General features: G+C 48.8%; 1 protein-coding gene across 4 annotated transcripts in view; it reads left to right on the top strand.

Moving 5' to 3' along the window:
* Positions 1 to 15305, top strand: part of pik3c2a (phosphatidylinositol-4-phosphate 3-kinase, catalytic subunit type 2 alpha) — a 42318-nt gene that overhangs the window by 7468 nt on the left and 19545 nt on the right. For 2 of the 4 annotated variants that reach the window (XM_066684349.1, XM_066684351.1), the window contains exons 2-4: positions 6423 to 7595; positions 12177 to 12277; positions 12474 to 12634. In XM_066684349.1, coding sequence (XP_066540446.1) covers positions 6465 to 7595; positions 12177 to 12277; positions 12474 to 12634 — 1393 coding nt within the window. In that variant the 5' untranslated portion in view covers positions 6423 to 6464. Of the gene's footprint in view, positions 1 to 28; positions 120 to 213; positions 664 to 6422; positions 7596 to 12176; positions 12278 to 12473; positions 12635 to 15305 lie in introns of those variants that run through there. The other 2 variants (XM_066684350.1, XM_066684352.1) reach the window with 2 other exon arrangements.

The raw sequence follows: 15305 nt of genomic DNA, 5'->3' as shown, positions 1-15305 counted from the left end.
CTCTCTCTCTCTCACTCACTCACTCAGGAACTGACGTTGCTCTCTCTCTCCCGCTGAGTGTGAGCTCCATTTCCAGCCGAGGGGAGAATGCCCAGCTGCGGAGTTTGGAGGGTTTAAAGGTAGGACCGAGCGGTTCCGGCCCGCTCCTGCGGTCAGGCGATTAGAAGAGAGTCCGGCCGCCGCCGCTGGGCTTTCTGTTCCGAGTTTGTTGGCTTTTCTGCGAGTTTGAGCCGAGTTAACCGTGTTTGTGTTGTGTTGTAGCGGAGGGAGAACTTCAGCAGAACTCTGAGGAGCTGCTCCGCTCCGGCGGTTCGGTATTGACGCCCTGCGTAGCGGCGGCCGAACCACGACTCCGGAGCTGGGCTGCGTGGTTCTGAGAGGGCTGGGTGGAGCTGCACACAGCCGAGTTGGAGTTTGTGCAGCTTTTGGACCCTGTCTGGTTCGGGTGTTGTTCACTGGAAGCTGAGACTGGACATAACCGGTTCCGGTATTCAGGGCTCGGTTTGTCTCTGTGGCTGTGCTCCCCCTCCCTCCCCGGGACCGGGTTCCTGGTTCTGTGAGTTGTCATTGGTCAGAGTTTGTTGAAGTTGTACTAGTGTCCCAGGGCTGGACAGAACCGTCCTCCTTTACTGAGAGGACTAAACTCACCCGGTCCTATTAAAGGTGCAGTAGGCGACTTTTTCTAGCTTTTTCAAATTACTTTAAAATATGAAAAAAAAAAAAAAACTTTAGAAACCAGCTATTTTAGCAACTGCTTCATCGGCGGTTCATTCTGGGCCTAAGAAATCCATTTGTGAAAACTAGGTACCCACCAGTGTAGTTGTTTATTGTGGTTCACCTGCTTAGCCACTAGAGGTCACTGTACCTAATGTAGTATTATGTGTGGCCATTGGTGGTTCCTGCACCCCCCCCCACCACACCACATACACACACCCTAACCAGGCTAAACACCACACACATACACACCCTAGCCAGGCTAAACACCACACACACACAACCTAACCAGGCTAAACACCACACACACACACACACCCTAGCCAGGCTAAACACCACACACACACAACCTAACCAGGCTAAACACCACACACACACACCTTAACCAGGATAAACACCATACACACATACACACCCTAACCAGGCTAAACACCACACACACATACACACCCTAACCAGGCTAAACACCACACACTCATACACACCCTAACCAGGCTAAACACCACACACTCATACACACCCTAACCAGGCTAAACACCACACACTCATACACACCCTAACCAGGCTAAACACCACACACACATACACACCCTAACTAGGTTAAACACAGGACACTCATACACACCCTAACTAGGCTAAACACAGCACACTCATACACACCCTAACTAGGCTAAACACCACACACCCTAACCAGGCTCCAAACAGGCTAAACACCACACACCCTAACCAGGCTAAACACCACACACACATACACACCCTAACCAGGCTAAACACCACACACACATACACACCCTAACCAGGCTAAACACCACACACACATACACATCCTAACCAGGCTAAACACCACACACACACACACCCTAACCAGGCTAAACACCACACACACACACCCTAACCAGGCTAAACACCACATACAAACACCCTAACCAGGCTAAACACCACATACACACACCCTAACAAGGCTAAACACCACACACATACACGCGCTAACAAGGCTAAACACCACCACACACACACATGCGCACTAACAAAGCTAAACACCACCACCACACACGTGTGCACAAACCAGGCTAAACACCACACACACCCTAACCAGGCTAAACACCACACACACACACACACCCTAACCAGGCTAAACACCACACACATACACACACACCCTAACCAGGCTAAACCCCCCCACACACACACCCTAGCCATGCTAAACAAAACACACCCACCCTAACCATGCTAAACCATCACACACACACACACCCTAATGAGGCTAAACACCACCACACACACACACACACACACGCTAACCAGGCTAAACACCACACACACACACGCGCTAACAAGGCTAAACACCACCACACACACATGCGTGCTAACAAATCTAAACACCACCACCACACGTGTGCACTAACCAGGCTAAACACCAGCACACACATGCACTAACCAGGCTAAACACCACAAACACCTTAACCAGGCTAAACACCACACACATACACCCTAACCAGGCTAAACACCACATACACCCTAACCAGGCTAAACCCCCCCCCCCACCCCCACCACACACATACACACACCCTAGCCATGCTAAACCATCTCACACACACACACCCTAATGAGGCTAAACACCACCACACACACACACACGCGCTAACCAGGCTAAACAACACCACCACCACACACACACACGCTAACCAGGCTAAACACCACACACACGTACGCGCTAACAAGGCTAAACACCAGCACCACACACGTGCGCGCTAACAAAGCTAAACACCAGCACCACACACGTGCGCGCTAACAAAGCTAAACAACAACACCACACACGTGCGCACTAACCAGGCTAAACACCAGCACACATATGCATTAACCAGGCTAAACACACACACGAACCAGGCTAAAAACCACACATAGGCTAACAAGGCTAAACCCCACCACACCCACAAATGAGGCTGTACATCACCACCACACCTGCAAACCACGCTAACCACTACCCCTCACACACACACGATAACCAGGATAATAACCACCATATACAAACATGCTAACTAGGCTAAGTACACCACATACACATGCTAACCAAGGTAAACCAAATCCCTCTCACATACACACTCTAACATGCTAACCACAACACACATGCTAAAGAGGCTTAACACCCACCCACACACTAATGAGGCTAAACACCAGCACACACACACTAACTAGGCAAAAATACTACAATGCAAACACACAAGCTAACCAGGATAAACACCACCACATATACATGCTAAATAGGATAAACACCACACACACACACACACACACACACAGGTTAGTTTAATTCAGTAGTTTTATTGACCTGTTTATTTCCTCTGGTTCTGGAGTTTGAACTTTGAACAGTGCAATCACTCATTAAAGAGCTCTGTGTCACAAAGGAGAGACTCACTTGACTAACTCCGCTCTGCCCACGGTTAAATAAACGGCCACTCTGCCCACGGTTAAGTAAACGCCCGCTCTGCCCACGGTTAAGTAAACGCCCGCTCTGCCCACGGTTAAGTAAACGCCCGCTCTGCCCACGGTTAAGTAAACGCCCGCTCTGCCCACGGTTAAGTAAACGCCCGCTCTGCCCACGGTTAAGTAAACCCTGACGCTGCCCACGTTTAAGTAAACGCCCGCTCTGGCCACGTTTAAGTAAACGCCCGCTCTGGCCACGGTTAAGTAAACGCCCGCTCTGGCCACGGTTAAGTAAACGCCCGCTCTGGCCACGGTTAAGTAAACGCCCGCTCTGGCCACGGTTAAGTAAACGCCCGCTCTGGCCACGGTTAAGTAAACGCCCGCTCTGCCCACGGTTAAGTAAACGCCCGCTCTGGCCACGGTTAAGTAAACGCCCGCTCTGGCCACGGTTAAGTAAACGCCCGCTCTGGCCACGGTTAAGTAAACGCCCGCTCTGGCCACGGTTAAGTAAACGCCCGCTCTGGCCACGGTTAAGTAAACGCCCGCTCTGGCCACGGTTAAGTAAACGCCCGCTCTGGCCACGGTTAAGTAAACGCCCGCTCTGGCCACGTTTAAGTAAACGCCCGCTCTGGCCACGGTTAAGTAAACGCCCGCTCTGGCCACGTTTAAGTAAACGCCCGCTCTGGCCACGTTTAAGTAAACGCCCGCTCTGGCCACGTTTAAGTAAACGCCCGCTCTGGCCACGTTTAAGTAAACGCCCGCTCTGGCCACGTTTAAGTAAACGCCCGCTCTGCCCACGGTTAAGTAAACCCTGACGCTGCCCACGTTTAAGTAAACGCCCGCTCTGGCTACGTTTAAGTAAACCCTGACGCTGCGCAGATAGTTTGTGTTATGATGTGGTTAAAGCGGTGGCTGGTGTTGACTGAACAATGCAATGCTGCTTCTTTCAGACTTTTCACTTTTTATTCTCTCTGGGACTGACTCTCTCTCATTTAATTCTTTCTCCTGTTCCTCCTTCTCTCCCTCTGCCTCCCGTTCCCCTCGCCCCCCTCATCCTCTTTCTGTCTGATTCCCTCAGATTTCTGACTCATTGTTTAGAGTAATTTTCTGAGATGAGCAGGTTCTGACTTGTCCATCAGAGGACAGGGGATTATCTTACATCCGCTCAGACTGTAACCTGCTGGGATTCTCTTTCTCTCTCTCTCTTTCTCTCTCTCTCTCTCTCTCTCTCTCTCTTTCTTTCTCTCTCTCTTTCTCTCTCTCTCTCTCTCTCTCTCTCTCTTTCTCGTTCTCTTTCTCTCTCTCTCTCTCTCTCTCTCACACACACACACACACACACACACACACAAAACCAAGCTCAGCTAAAACTTGGGGGGATTGGGGGTTGTGTATGGAGGTGTATTAGTGCAAACCCTAGAGCACCTGTGACAGTGGAATGTGTGGTTTGTAGAAGAGAGTCACACTTATCAGTAAATTTGAAGTCACAGTAAAAATGTCTTGAGAAGTTTACAGACCTGTAGATTTTATTCTTCACTGCAGGTGCAAGTCCAACTCCCCACACACAAGTACAAAAATATCATGTGCTCACAGTTTTGCTCCAGTTGCAGCAGTGAATGTGGTGCAAAACTCTCACTCACTCACACTCTTTCACACTCTCTCACACACTCATACTCTCACACTCACACACTCTCTCACACACTCTCACACTCACACACTCTCACACACACTCACACTCTCTCACACACTCACACTCTCTCACACTCTCACACACTCTTTCACACACTCTCACACTCTTTCACACTCTCTCACACACTCATACTCTCACACTCTCACACTCACACACTCACACTCTCACACACTCTCTCACACTCTCTCACACTCTCACACACTCTTTCACACACTCTCACACTCTTTCACACTCTCTCACACACTCATACTCTCACACTCTCACACTCACACACTCACACACTCTCACACACACTCTCACACTCTCTCACACTCTCACTCTCACACACTCTCTCACACTCTCACACACTCTCACACTCTCTCTCACTCTCACACACACTCACACTTGTATAAAACCTGCGCAAAACCAATATGTGAATATTCTGCCGTAGTTGAGTTGGGTGTCCTTCGGCTTTCTACTGTACATTATTCTAAATGAAGATAAATATTCACACGCACGCGCACACACACAAACACACACACTCACACTCTTTCACACACTTATACTCTCACACTCTCTCACACTCTCTCACACTCTCACACTCTCTCACACACTCTCACACACTCTCTCTCACTCTCACACACACTCACACTTGTATAAAACCTGCGCAAAACCAATATGTGAATGTTCTGCCGTAGTTGAGTTGGGTGTCCTTCGGCTTTCTACTGTACATTATTCTAAATGAAGATAAATATTCACACGCACGCGCACACACACAAACACACACACTCACACACTCTCACACACACTCGGGTCAGGCTTTTTCCAGTTGCATTGGCGTTGTGTGAAAGGAGATTTTCAGAAATATCCAGATGGGGTCTGAGCTGAAAGGGAGCGGAGCTGTGTTTCAGATTCTGTGTAAAATCAATTGTTTAATCCCCGAGTTCTCCCTCAGCGTGTGATGAGCAGAAGGAAACCTGCCGCTGATAAACACCAGAGCTCTGTAGTTAACAAGAATGCAAAGTTAAAAGTAATGTGTTGCAGTTACACTTTAACTCACATTACAGCTCGACAGGAAACAGGAGTCCAGTCTTTCGTGACTCATCTGAGAACTCGGCCCCTGAGCGCAGGCCGGAGCTGTGAGATATTCCTGCAGTGTTTACTGTGATACGGAGGAGTGAGCAGCTCCATTTGGACAGATTGAACACCCCTGGGTGTAGTGGGGGGGCATTTGAAAATGAAACTGAATGTTAAAGTTTGAGGCTCAAACCCTGAGTGTTTGGGCGACCGCTCGGAGCCTGGGTGGGTCCTCCACAGTAAAAGGCTCTGTCTTCAGAGTGATGCTCTCATACAGGGCTCCTGGAGATCAGTCCTGGAGAGTGAGAAAAAGGCGAGTTTGGTGTTTGTTTGAGGTTGTGCTGGGTCTAGATCTTAAGGGCGATGCTGGAGCTGGGTTCTGTCCCGTTCTGGTGAAGCGTCAGCTTCTGCTTCCGGTGGCTGTTAAGCGCTTAGCTTCGTAAACTAATTATATTCATAGTTTAATAAATGGCTTCCACAATTCTGAATAATCTACCAACAGTAAATTCCTCTCTCTCTCTCTCTCTCTCCCTCTACATAGGCGTCAGAACCCACCTGTACCACGGCTGAGTGTCCCTCATGTATGTGGCAAGGCAAAGCTGACACCATGGCCCAGATTTCCAGTGGCAATGGGTTTAAACTGGACAGACCCGCCTCTCCATTAGGGGCTCGTCCCAAAGCAGTGGTGGGAAAGGAGGAGGCCTTACGCATGGAGGCAGAGGCCTTGGCCAAACTGCAGCGTGAAAAGAAGCACCCGCTCCCACCCCCTGCCTCTTCCACTAAAGCACTCCCCGCAGGAGCATCCACGGCCCCCACGGCCTCCGCCGGCCGCCCGGAGAAAGACCTCATCGTATTCCCTGAGTCTGACGCCAAGAAGAAGGCAGAGAAGGATGCCTTCGCCGACATCGACGTAGAGAAACTGACCAATGAAGAACTGGAGAAGCTTCTTCTGGACGACAGTTTTGGAGCGAGTAAAGTGACCAGGCCGTCGTCTCTGCTGGGCTGCAACCTCAGCGCCTCGTACCCTGGAGGACATGCGTTCAGCCCGTCTCCATTCCAGTGGACGTCCACACTCTCCACTCCATCAAACACTGCTCTGTCCACACCCACGCACACGCAGCCTAGCGTCTTCCCTTCAGCACCTTTCCCCAAACCAACATGCTCATTTCAGAACGGATTAACCCCTGGTCTACTACCCTTCATCCGCCTCCCAGCCCAGCAGACCCCCTTCCTCTCTTTCCCACCCCTCCAGCCTTCTGCTCCGCTGGTCTTCCAGCAGCCTGCCGTCACCCCAGAAATGGCTAAACTCCTCGACAAGATCGCCAGCACTTCAGAGTACCTGAAGAATGGCAGGTCTTCCAGCGCGGACACTGACTCCACCGGCCCCAAGTCCCTGGCTCCTGTGCCCCATCCCCCCGAACCCCCTTCAATCAGCCGCTTCGACTGGCTGGACCTGGACCCTCTCAGTAAAAGGCGAATGGATGTCGAAGAGACACACAGCACTCACGCCGAGGCTGCGAAGGAAGAGTCTGAGCCTGCACGGGATCCCTGGGACGCAGTGCTGCAAGACGAGACGGAGGTGGCGGGGGGCAGCGGTGGTCCACAGCGCACTGGGATCATTCAGCAGAGGAGAGCGTCCACAGGGACAGACGTCACCAGGAGTCAATCTCTCAACATTCCTGCTCCGTCCTCTCCGCACAGCCAGAGTAAACCGGTAGGAGAGCCTTCCTCTTTTTCCAGCTCAAGTTCATCTGGGACATGTTCTGAACAAGTCTCTGTCTGAGTGTTCTCACTAAGGTCCGTGATGTTCTGATAGAAACAAAACAGAACTAGATCCAGTTCATGGCGTAAAGGGGTGAATTTGGAGAGTGGGTTATGTCCAGAATTAGGTCCAGTTCCAGTGAAGGAGGGGACAGGGTTTAGAAACCTTCCATTCAAACATATGACAGAGCTTGGAGAACACTCTGGAGGCAGTGTGGTGGACAGCACCATACGATTTATACCAGACCATTGTTTCACTGATGTGTACTGTGTTCCTAAGTATGAGATTGCTCACACCTACCTACGTCACATTAGCCTTTAGATACGTCACCAGCCCACCCACCCACACACTGTGAAACAAGACCATCCAGTCAGGTTTCTGTGAGCTATCCAAGTCTAGATAAAAGGAGCACATGCTCAGAGCGAGGCCCGGTCTCTCTCAGGATGATGTTGGAGCTGAGATGCGCTGTGTTCAGTCGAGTTGAGCTCTGGTAGATGCCAATGTAGTGACTCACAACCAGCCATGTTAAAAAATAAAATTCCCACCATCCTGATTACATCCTGATGATTTAAATTGTGTAAATATTTTTGAACCCAACAAAAGCAAGAAGTTAGTGCAGGGTTTCCAGCTTTTTCCCCTCAGTGAAGGTTTTCTTCAGTGAATCATGTGCACATCCTTACATTGTGTTGTCCACTTTATAAAACGTATTAACCACTTCAGCCAATCAGGGTTCCTGAATTCTGGGCTTCATGTTCTTGTGGTCTTTACATGATCATTTACACTTTTAAACAGCCCTGTTCCTTTAATTGATAATGAGCCGCTTGCTGTTCACCCCGTCCCCGATTTTCAGCCGTTTTCGCTCGGTTCTCTTTCTTTTCCGTTTTGCTGCGTTTAACCGTTAGACGAGTGTCTCTACTCTTACACAAAGGAAGAGCTGCACTGTAAATGACACGATTCAGTCGGTAGGGGAAGAGAAACTGAAATGGTTTTGCAGCAGTAGGATCAGGTTTGCGGGCAGCGGTAGCTTGTTTACTGTAAACAGTGTGAATATAAGTGACGTTGAGAAGATCAGGTGAAAGGCGTGTAGTTTTCCTTTGACTGTGAGATATATTAAATTCACTTACACAGAACACAGGTTTAAGGGTTAGCAGTGTGGGATTTTCACTCTTGTGGGTGATCAAAGTAAATATCTTATGACACCATCGTCCTGCAGTGCGTCATCTCTGGAGTGTAGCGCAGGGAGACTCACACTTTGAAGACTGTCCTTTACTGCTGTTCCTGACTGACCCTCACTGCTGTGTCCTTGTGAAACTGGGCGAGATGAAGAGTTTCAGAATGGGACCTGGGGATGATTGGGTTTCTGTGGAGTGGGGATATGAAGTGACTCCCTCTTCCCTGTTCTTCCTGGATGTGTTCTAAACTCTACAGTGTGTATTTGTCTCAAGCTCATGTTCTAACGTGAAAGCCTTTTGTTTTTACAACCTTTTGCGTTTCGCTCCATGACCCACACGAGACCCAGCTGCATTTCCTGGTGTAAATGCAGTGCTGCGTGTCCATCAGAAACGTGCACCACCTGCTCTGGCATCGTCTCCTTGAGTTTGACTTCTCTTAATTTGCACTCTTTAATTAAAAATTCAATTTCTTCTTTTTAACCTTCATTTGAAGGATGTGCTCAAGTAAATCATTACACAACATCTATTACATTTACTGTGTTTAACCCCCCCAAAAAATAAACAATCATATCACACCCCAATATTACAGCATATTACCCCCCCCCCCACCCACTGCCTTTGTGGCAGTCTTCACTGTAAGACACTTACACAGGTGATCTTATTATTTGTGCTGCAGATCGACACGCACAGGAAATGAACAAATAACAGATAACATCTCAGATCTCCCGTGAGCCGAGAACGATTGAATATTATAATGTCTAACTGATATTTAAAGAATTTGTGAGGTGCCTGATGCCACAGTCTGAGGGCAGGGTGCTAATGCTAACCCTGCGAAGTTGCATGGACTCTGTGTCGACTTTTCTTTGCAGAGTTGCGTAAATACAGACAGATTTCCTGAGGACAGACTCTGAGTGAGTGGTTTCAGTCCAGCTCCAGGAGACTGTGTTCTCTTGTGGTTCAGTGCAGCCGTTATTTCCCAGAAATCTCACTTCCTGTTTCATTGTGTTCTCACTCTCTGAGCTGGAAGACTGGCTGTTGTCACACTTCTCTCGAAGAATTTAGAGAATCTGTGCCCTCTGAGCAGCCTCCAAGACAGGAAATGCTATCGGGTTCATAAATAAGCTAGTGAGGGCAGCAGGCGGCTTCAGGCAGTGATGGTGATCTGAGCGAGGCTGCGCTGTGGAGCCAAATAAACCTCAACCCTGTCTCAAACTTTAGTTTAGTTTGATTGAACGGAGCCATGTTACCATTGTTAGTGTGGTTCACAACTGTGACCACTGTTGTGTTTGTTCCTAAAATCTCTGTTCCTGTTTAAATCCAGAGCATTCAGTTCCAGGAGAGTGACACAATCAGCTTCATCAGAACGAATTTGTAATCATCAGTCATTCAGGAACTGACACACACGAGCTACAAATGTTAACTCCTACATACAGTTACAGTACAGAAATACTGACACACACTAGCTACAAATGTTTACTCCTACATACAGTTACAGCACCGATATACTGACACACACCAGCTACAGCCGTTTACTCCTACATACAGTTACAGCACCAATATACTGACACACACCAGCTACAGCCGTTTACTCCTACATACAGTTACAGCACCGAAATACTGACACACACCAGCTACAGCCGTTTACTCCTACATACAGTTACAGCACCGATATACTGACACACACCAGCTACAGCCGTTTACTCCTACATACAGTTACAGCATCGAAATACTGACACACACCAGCTACAGCCGTTTACTCCTACATACTGTTACAGCACCGAAATACTGACACACACCAGCTACAGCCATTTACTCCTACATAGTTACAGCACCGAAATACTGACACACACCAGCTACAGCCATTTACTCCTACATACAGTTACACACCGAAATACTGACACACACCAGCTACAGCCGTTTACTCCTACATACAGTTACAGCACCGAAATACTGACACACACCAGCTGCAATTAACACCTTAATTTATAATAAATTTTCTTGGTTCACTTCCTCTCCAGTCTACTGCTTATACAGTTTTCGTTATGTATGTGTGTGCTGAGACTTGTTTTAACAGCAGAGAAGCGCTCAGCGTATCTTTTCCCATCAGACGTTCTCTGATTGGTTCTCACTTGGCTGCTCTTCACCAACACAGCAGCATTTCTCTTTGGAGCCTGTGAGAGGAGTAATCTGGCTTCGTCATCCGCCACGGCTAAAGTTTACAGTTACATCACCACTTTGTGCACCTGATACCCTTATCAGTCCCAAGGCGTCGCTCCGGTCTCAGGCCTTATCTCACATTCCCCTCAGGAGTGTGTTTGGTATGTTCAGGATTAACAGGCTGAGGGTTAGCGAGCTGGCTGCTGTTGATGGCTCAGTAGCAGAGCGAAGAATCAGACTGAGTTACTGAAATGATGCGGTTTAAAGCTGGACACGTTTCTTTATTTAGTTTCACGTTTTCTCAGTTTAAATAGCAGTTTATTACAAACACAATGTGTTTAACAAAGTGGTGTACAACAAGAAATAAGAAATACAAATAAGGGGAAATATTGCCCATAAATCCCTAGAAAATGATAATAAAAGACACAATTCCACATTTATAACAAAAGAAAATTAATCTGAATCTCCTGCTCCTGTTGCTGAATGTGCGCAGAGACAGTGGAGTTATTGGATCTTTAGGAGGCAGTTCAGAGACAGCAGTGAACACTTGATAAATGTTTACAGTCGGTTCTAATTCTTTAACATTTTGCCAACTGCTTGCTTGTTTTGGACTAAACCCATTAAACACACACCGATACACCTCCAGTTCGTTTACTAACCAGGTTTGACATAAATAGATCAGATTATACATAACTCTTAAACACCTGAAGAAACCTGATTAAAGTGTCCTTTGTTTCGTGATGGGGTTCTTCAGACTGATGGAGAATGTGCTGTAGATGTTTATATATTGAACCTTTTGAAAAGGGATCTGTGTCCAGAAAAAAATGGTTCTTCATAGAACCATTTGCAGCACATTCTCCATCTGGAGAACCCTTTAATCAAGCAAAAGTTTCTTAAAATGTACAGGGTTCTATATAGAACCATTGCTTTAGTAAAGAACCCAAGTAGAACTTATGAAATGTGCCTTCTGAATTTAACCCATCTGTGGCAGTGAACACACACACTACCATGGCAGGGGGCGGGACTGGGCATCGGGGTTGGGTGAGAGGGGCTTGGCCGTCGAGGTTGGGTGGGCGGGGATGGGAGTTGGGTGTTGCTCTTTGGGTGGGCGGGGCTCGTCTGCTGGGGGGTGAGGACAGTGCGATGGTGGTGGGTGTGGAGTTGTTTCTAAGTGTAATTGTGTGTGTGTGTGTGTGTGGTACAGGGCGGTAGAGGAGGAGAGAACCCTGTCCTGACCCTGGCTTCATTACAGCACACTGAGGCTCAGAACCTGGAGATCGTAGCGTTCTGTGAAGAGATCAGGAAGTAAGTGATGGGACATGGGGATGTGAGGTGGGGCATGGGGCTCCCTGTGATCAGGGTGCGTGTGTGTTAACGTGTATCTGTCTGTGTATGTTTGGATACGTCTCTGTGTGTGTGTGTGTGTGTGTGTGCGTGTGTTTGGATATTTGTGCGTGTGTGCCTAACCCGTGACAGTATATTCCCTCTTTTTTCTGTTCAGACTGAGGTGTGTGTTCCCTCATGACGATTTCTCGACCAACCCTGGGTACGTCCTGAGTCCTGTCATCTCTCAGAGGGACATGGGAGGGGACAACAGCAGCAGCGTGAAGGTCTCCATCGAGATTTCGGACTCTCAGCAGCCTGTGACCTTCACCTGTGACGGTAGGAGTACTGCCCTGCTTCTGTTCCCTAATCCTGCTCCATTTTGTAGATGTAAAGTCAGAGACAGTAGCTCATCTGTCGCTGCACAGTGTGTGTCGCTCGTCCTCTAATCCTTCATCAGTGACACAGGACACATCAACAAAACACCACCCACCGTCCACAGAACACTGTCCACAGAGCACCACCCACAGAATAGAACACCGTCCACAGAGAACCATCAACAGAACACCACCCACTGTCCACAGAACACCACCCACAGAACACCGTCCACAGAGAACCATCAACAGAACACCACCCACTGTCCACAGAACACCACCCACAGAACACCGTCCACAGAGAACCATCAACAGAACACCACCCACTGTCCACAGAACACCACCCACAGAACACCGTCCACAGAGCACCACCCACAAAACACCACCCACAGAATAGAACACCGTCCACAGAGAACCATCAACAGAGCACCACCCACAGGACATTGTCCACAGAACACCACCCACAGAGCACCGTCCATAGAGCATGGTTGGCTGGATGTTTTTGGTTGGTGGACTATTCTGAGGCTTGAGGGGTTTATTTAAGCAACAGATGGACTACAGTCTGTTACTGTAGAACAAACACAGTGTGTGTGTGTGTGTGTGTGTGTGCGTGCGTGTGTGTGCGCGCGCGTGTAAATGTGTTTGTGTGCGTTCGTGTGTGTGTGCCCGTGCATGCGTCTGAGTATTAGTGTGTGTGCGCGCCTGCATGTGAATGTGTGAGTGAGCGTGTGCGCGAGTGTGCGTGTGTATGCATGTCTGTGGTCTCGGGGTGGAGGACCTGCCTGTAGGAGCTGTGTGAAGGTGCTCTTCCTCTCACCGCTTTGGTCTTGGCTCCTGTCCTTGTGAGACGGCTGTGTTCTGGAGACCCTGCAGTCCCCCTGCTCTTTTGTGTGGTGTCCCTGGCCCCTCGGTCTTGGCAGGAAGTCAAAGCTGGTCTTTTGTGTTGGAGGGTTTGTCTGCGCTGAGGCTGCTCAGGCCTACGCAGCTCGGTTTGTCCTGGATCAGCCCAGGATCCCACACTGGGGCAGAGCCAGTGTTGTAGGGGGGAGGAAAGTTTTGAGATCTAGATCTGTTTATAAATGTCGTGGTTCGGGGGTCTCCTGCGCAGAGACCCCTGCGCCACTCCTGTGGCCTGCGCTCCTGTTCCTCCACTCCTCTGGGGTTTGTTGTGAAAGTGCTGGCCTAGTTTGTTTGGTTTAGAGTCTGATCGCGATGCAACGCCAGGTTTAAACAATGACCCTCAGTTCTTGTAGAAGGAAAAAGACATGGTGAAGTTTTTTCTGTCCCTCTGTGGCCTGTCACTCTCTGGCCGTGTTCCTTATCCAGTCCTTTCACTTCCTTCCTCCAGACTGCAGTGTGCACTGCTTCACTTCATCATTCTCCTGTTTAACATGAGACTGACTCCTGATTAACTCCAGATTGACTCAGAACTGCCTCCTGATTAACATCAGACTGACTCTGGACTGACTCCTGATTGACTCTGGACTGACTCCTGATTGACTCCTGATTGACTCCGGACTGACTCCTGATTGACTCCGGACTGACTCCTGATTGACTCCGGACTGACTCCTGATTGACTCCGGACTGACTCTGGACTGACTCCGCACTAACTCCTGATTAAGTCAAGATTGACTCTGGACTGACTCCTGGTTGACTCCAGATTGACTCCGAACTGACTCCTGATTAACACCAGATTGACTCTGGACTGACTCCTGATTAACTCCAGATTGACCTCTGATTGACTCCTGATTAATTCCAGATTGACTCCCGATTGACTCCAATTTGACCTCTGACTGACTCCGGATTGACTCCAGATTGACCTCCGGACTGACTCCAATTTGACCTCTGATTGACTCCAGACTGACCCCGGATTGACTCCGGACTGACTCCAATTTGACCTCTGATTGACTCCGGATTGACTCCAGATTGACTCTGGACTGACTCCAGATTGACTCCTGATTAACTACAGACTGACTCCGGACTGACTGGCTGGTTTGCTGAGAATGTGAATGAGTAGAGAGAGAAAATTCCAACCTGAGCGTTTCCTGGAATCCCACTGTTCTTCAGCAGGGGGCAGCAGTGGGCTGTGATCACCGGAGCTCAGGTCAGGAATGGGATGAAGGAAGAGAATGAGGCAGGACCTTAATGTGAGTAAAGTTTAAGGCTGAGAGAGAGGGCGTGTAGAGAGACCCCTGGTGGTAGTGCTGGGTTGTGTTATACGGGGGGGGGGGGGGGGGCATTTATGTGGATACACCTTAATAAAATGGGAATGGTTGGTGATATTAACTTTCTCTTTGTGGCACATTAGTATATGGGAGGGGGGGGGACTTTTCAAGATGGGTGGTGACCATGGTGGCCATTTTGGATCCGTACTTTTGTCATGTGACACATCAAACTTATTGAAACACTGATAGCAACACCACAGGGGAAATGCTAGCACAGGCTTCCAGTATCCGTAGTTTCAGGTGCTGCTGTATCTTCACAACATAGACAATGGCCTTCAGATGACCCCAAAGATAAAAGTCTAAGGGGTCAGATCGGGAGACCTTGGGGCTATTCAACTGGCCCATGACGACCAATCCACTTTCCAGGAAACTGTTCCTCTAGGAATGCTCAGACCTGACACCCATAATGTG

Source organism: Hoplias malabaricus, chromosome 11, assembly GCF_029633855.1.
Source record: "Hoplias malabaricus isolate fHopMal1 chromosome 11, fHopMal1.hap1, whole genome shotgun sequence".
NCBI lineage: Eukaryota > Metazoa > Chordata > Actinopteri > Characiformes > Erythrinidae > Hoplias > Hoplias malabaricus.
The sequence above is the reverse complement of the archived record's forward strand: the minus strand, read 5'-3'. Positions and strand labels throughout refer to the sequence as shown.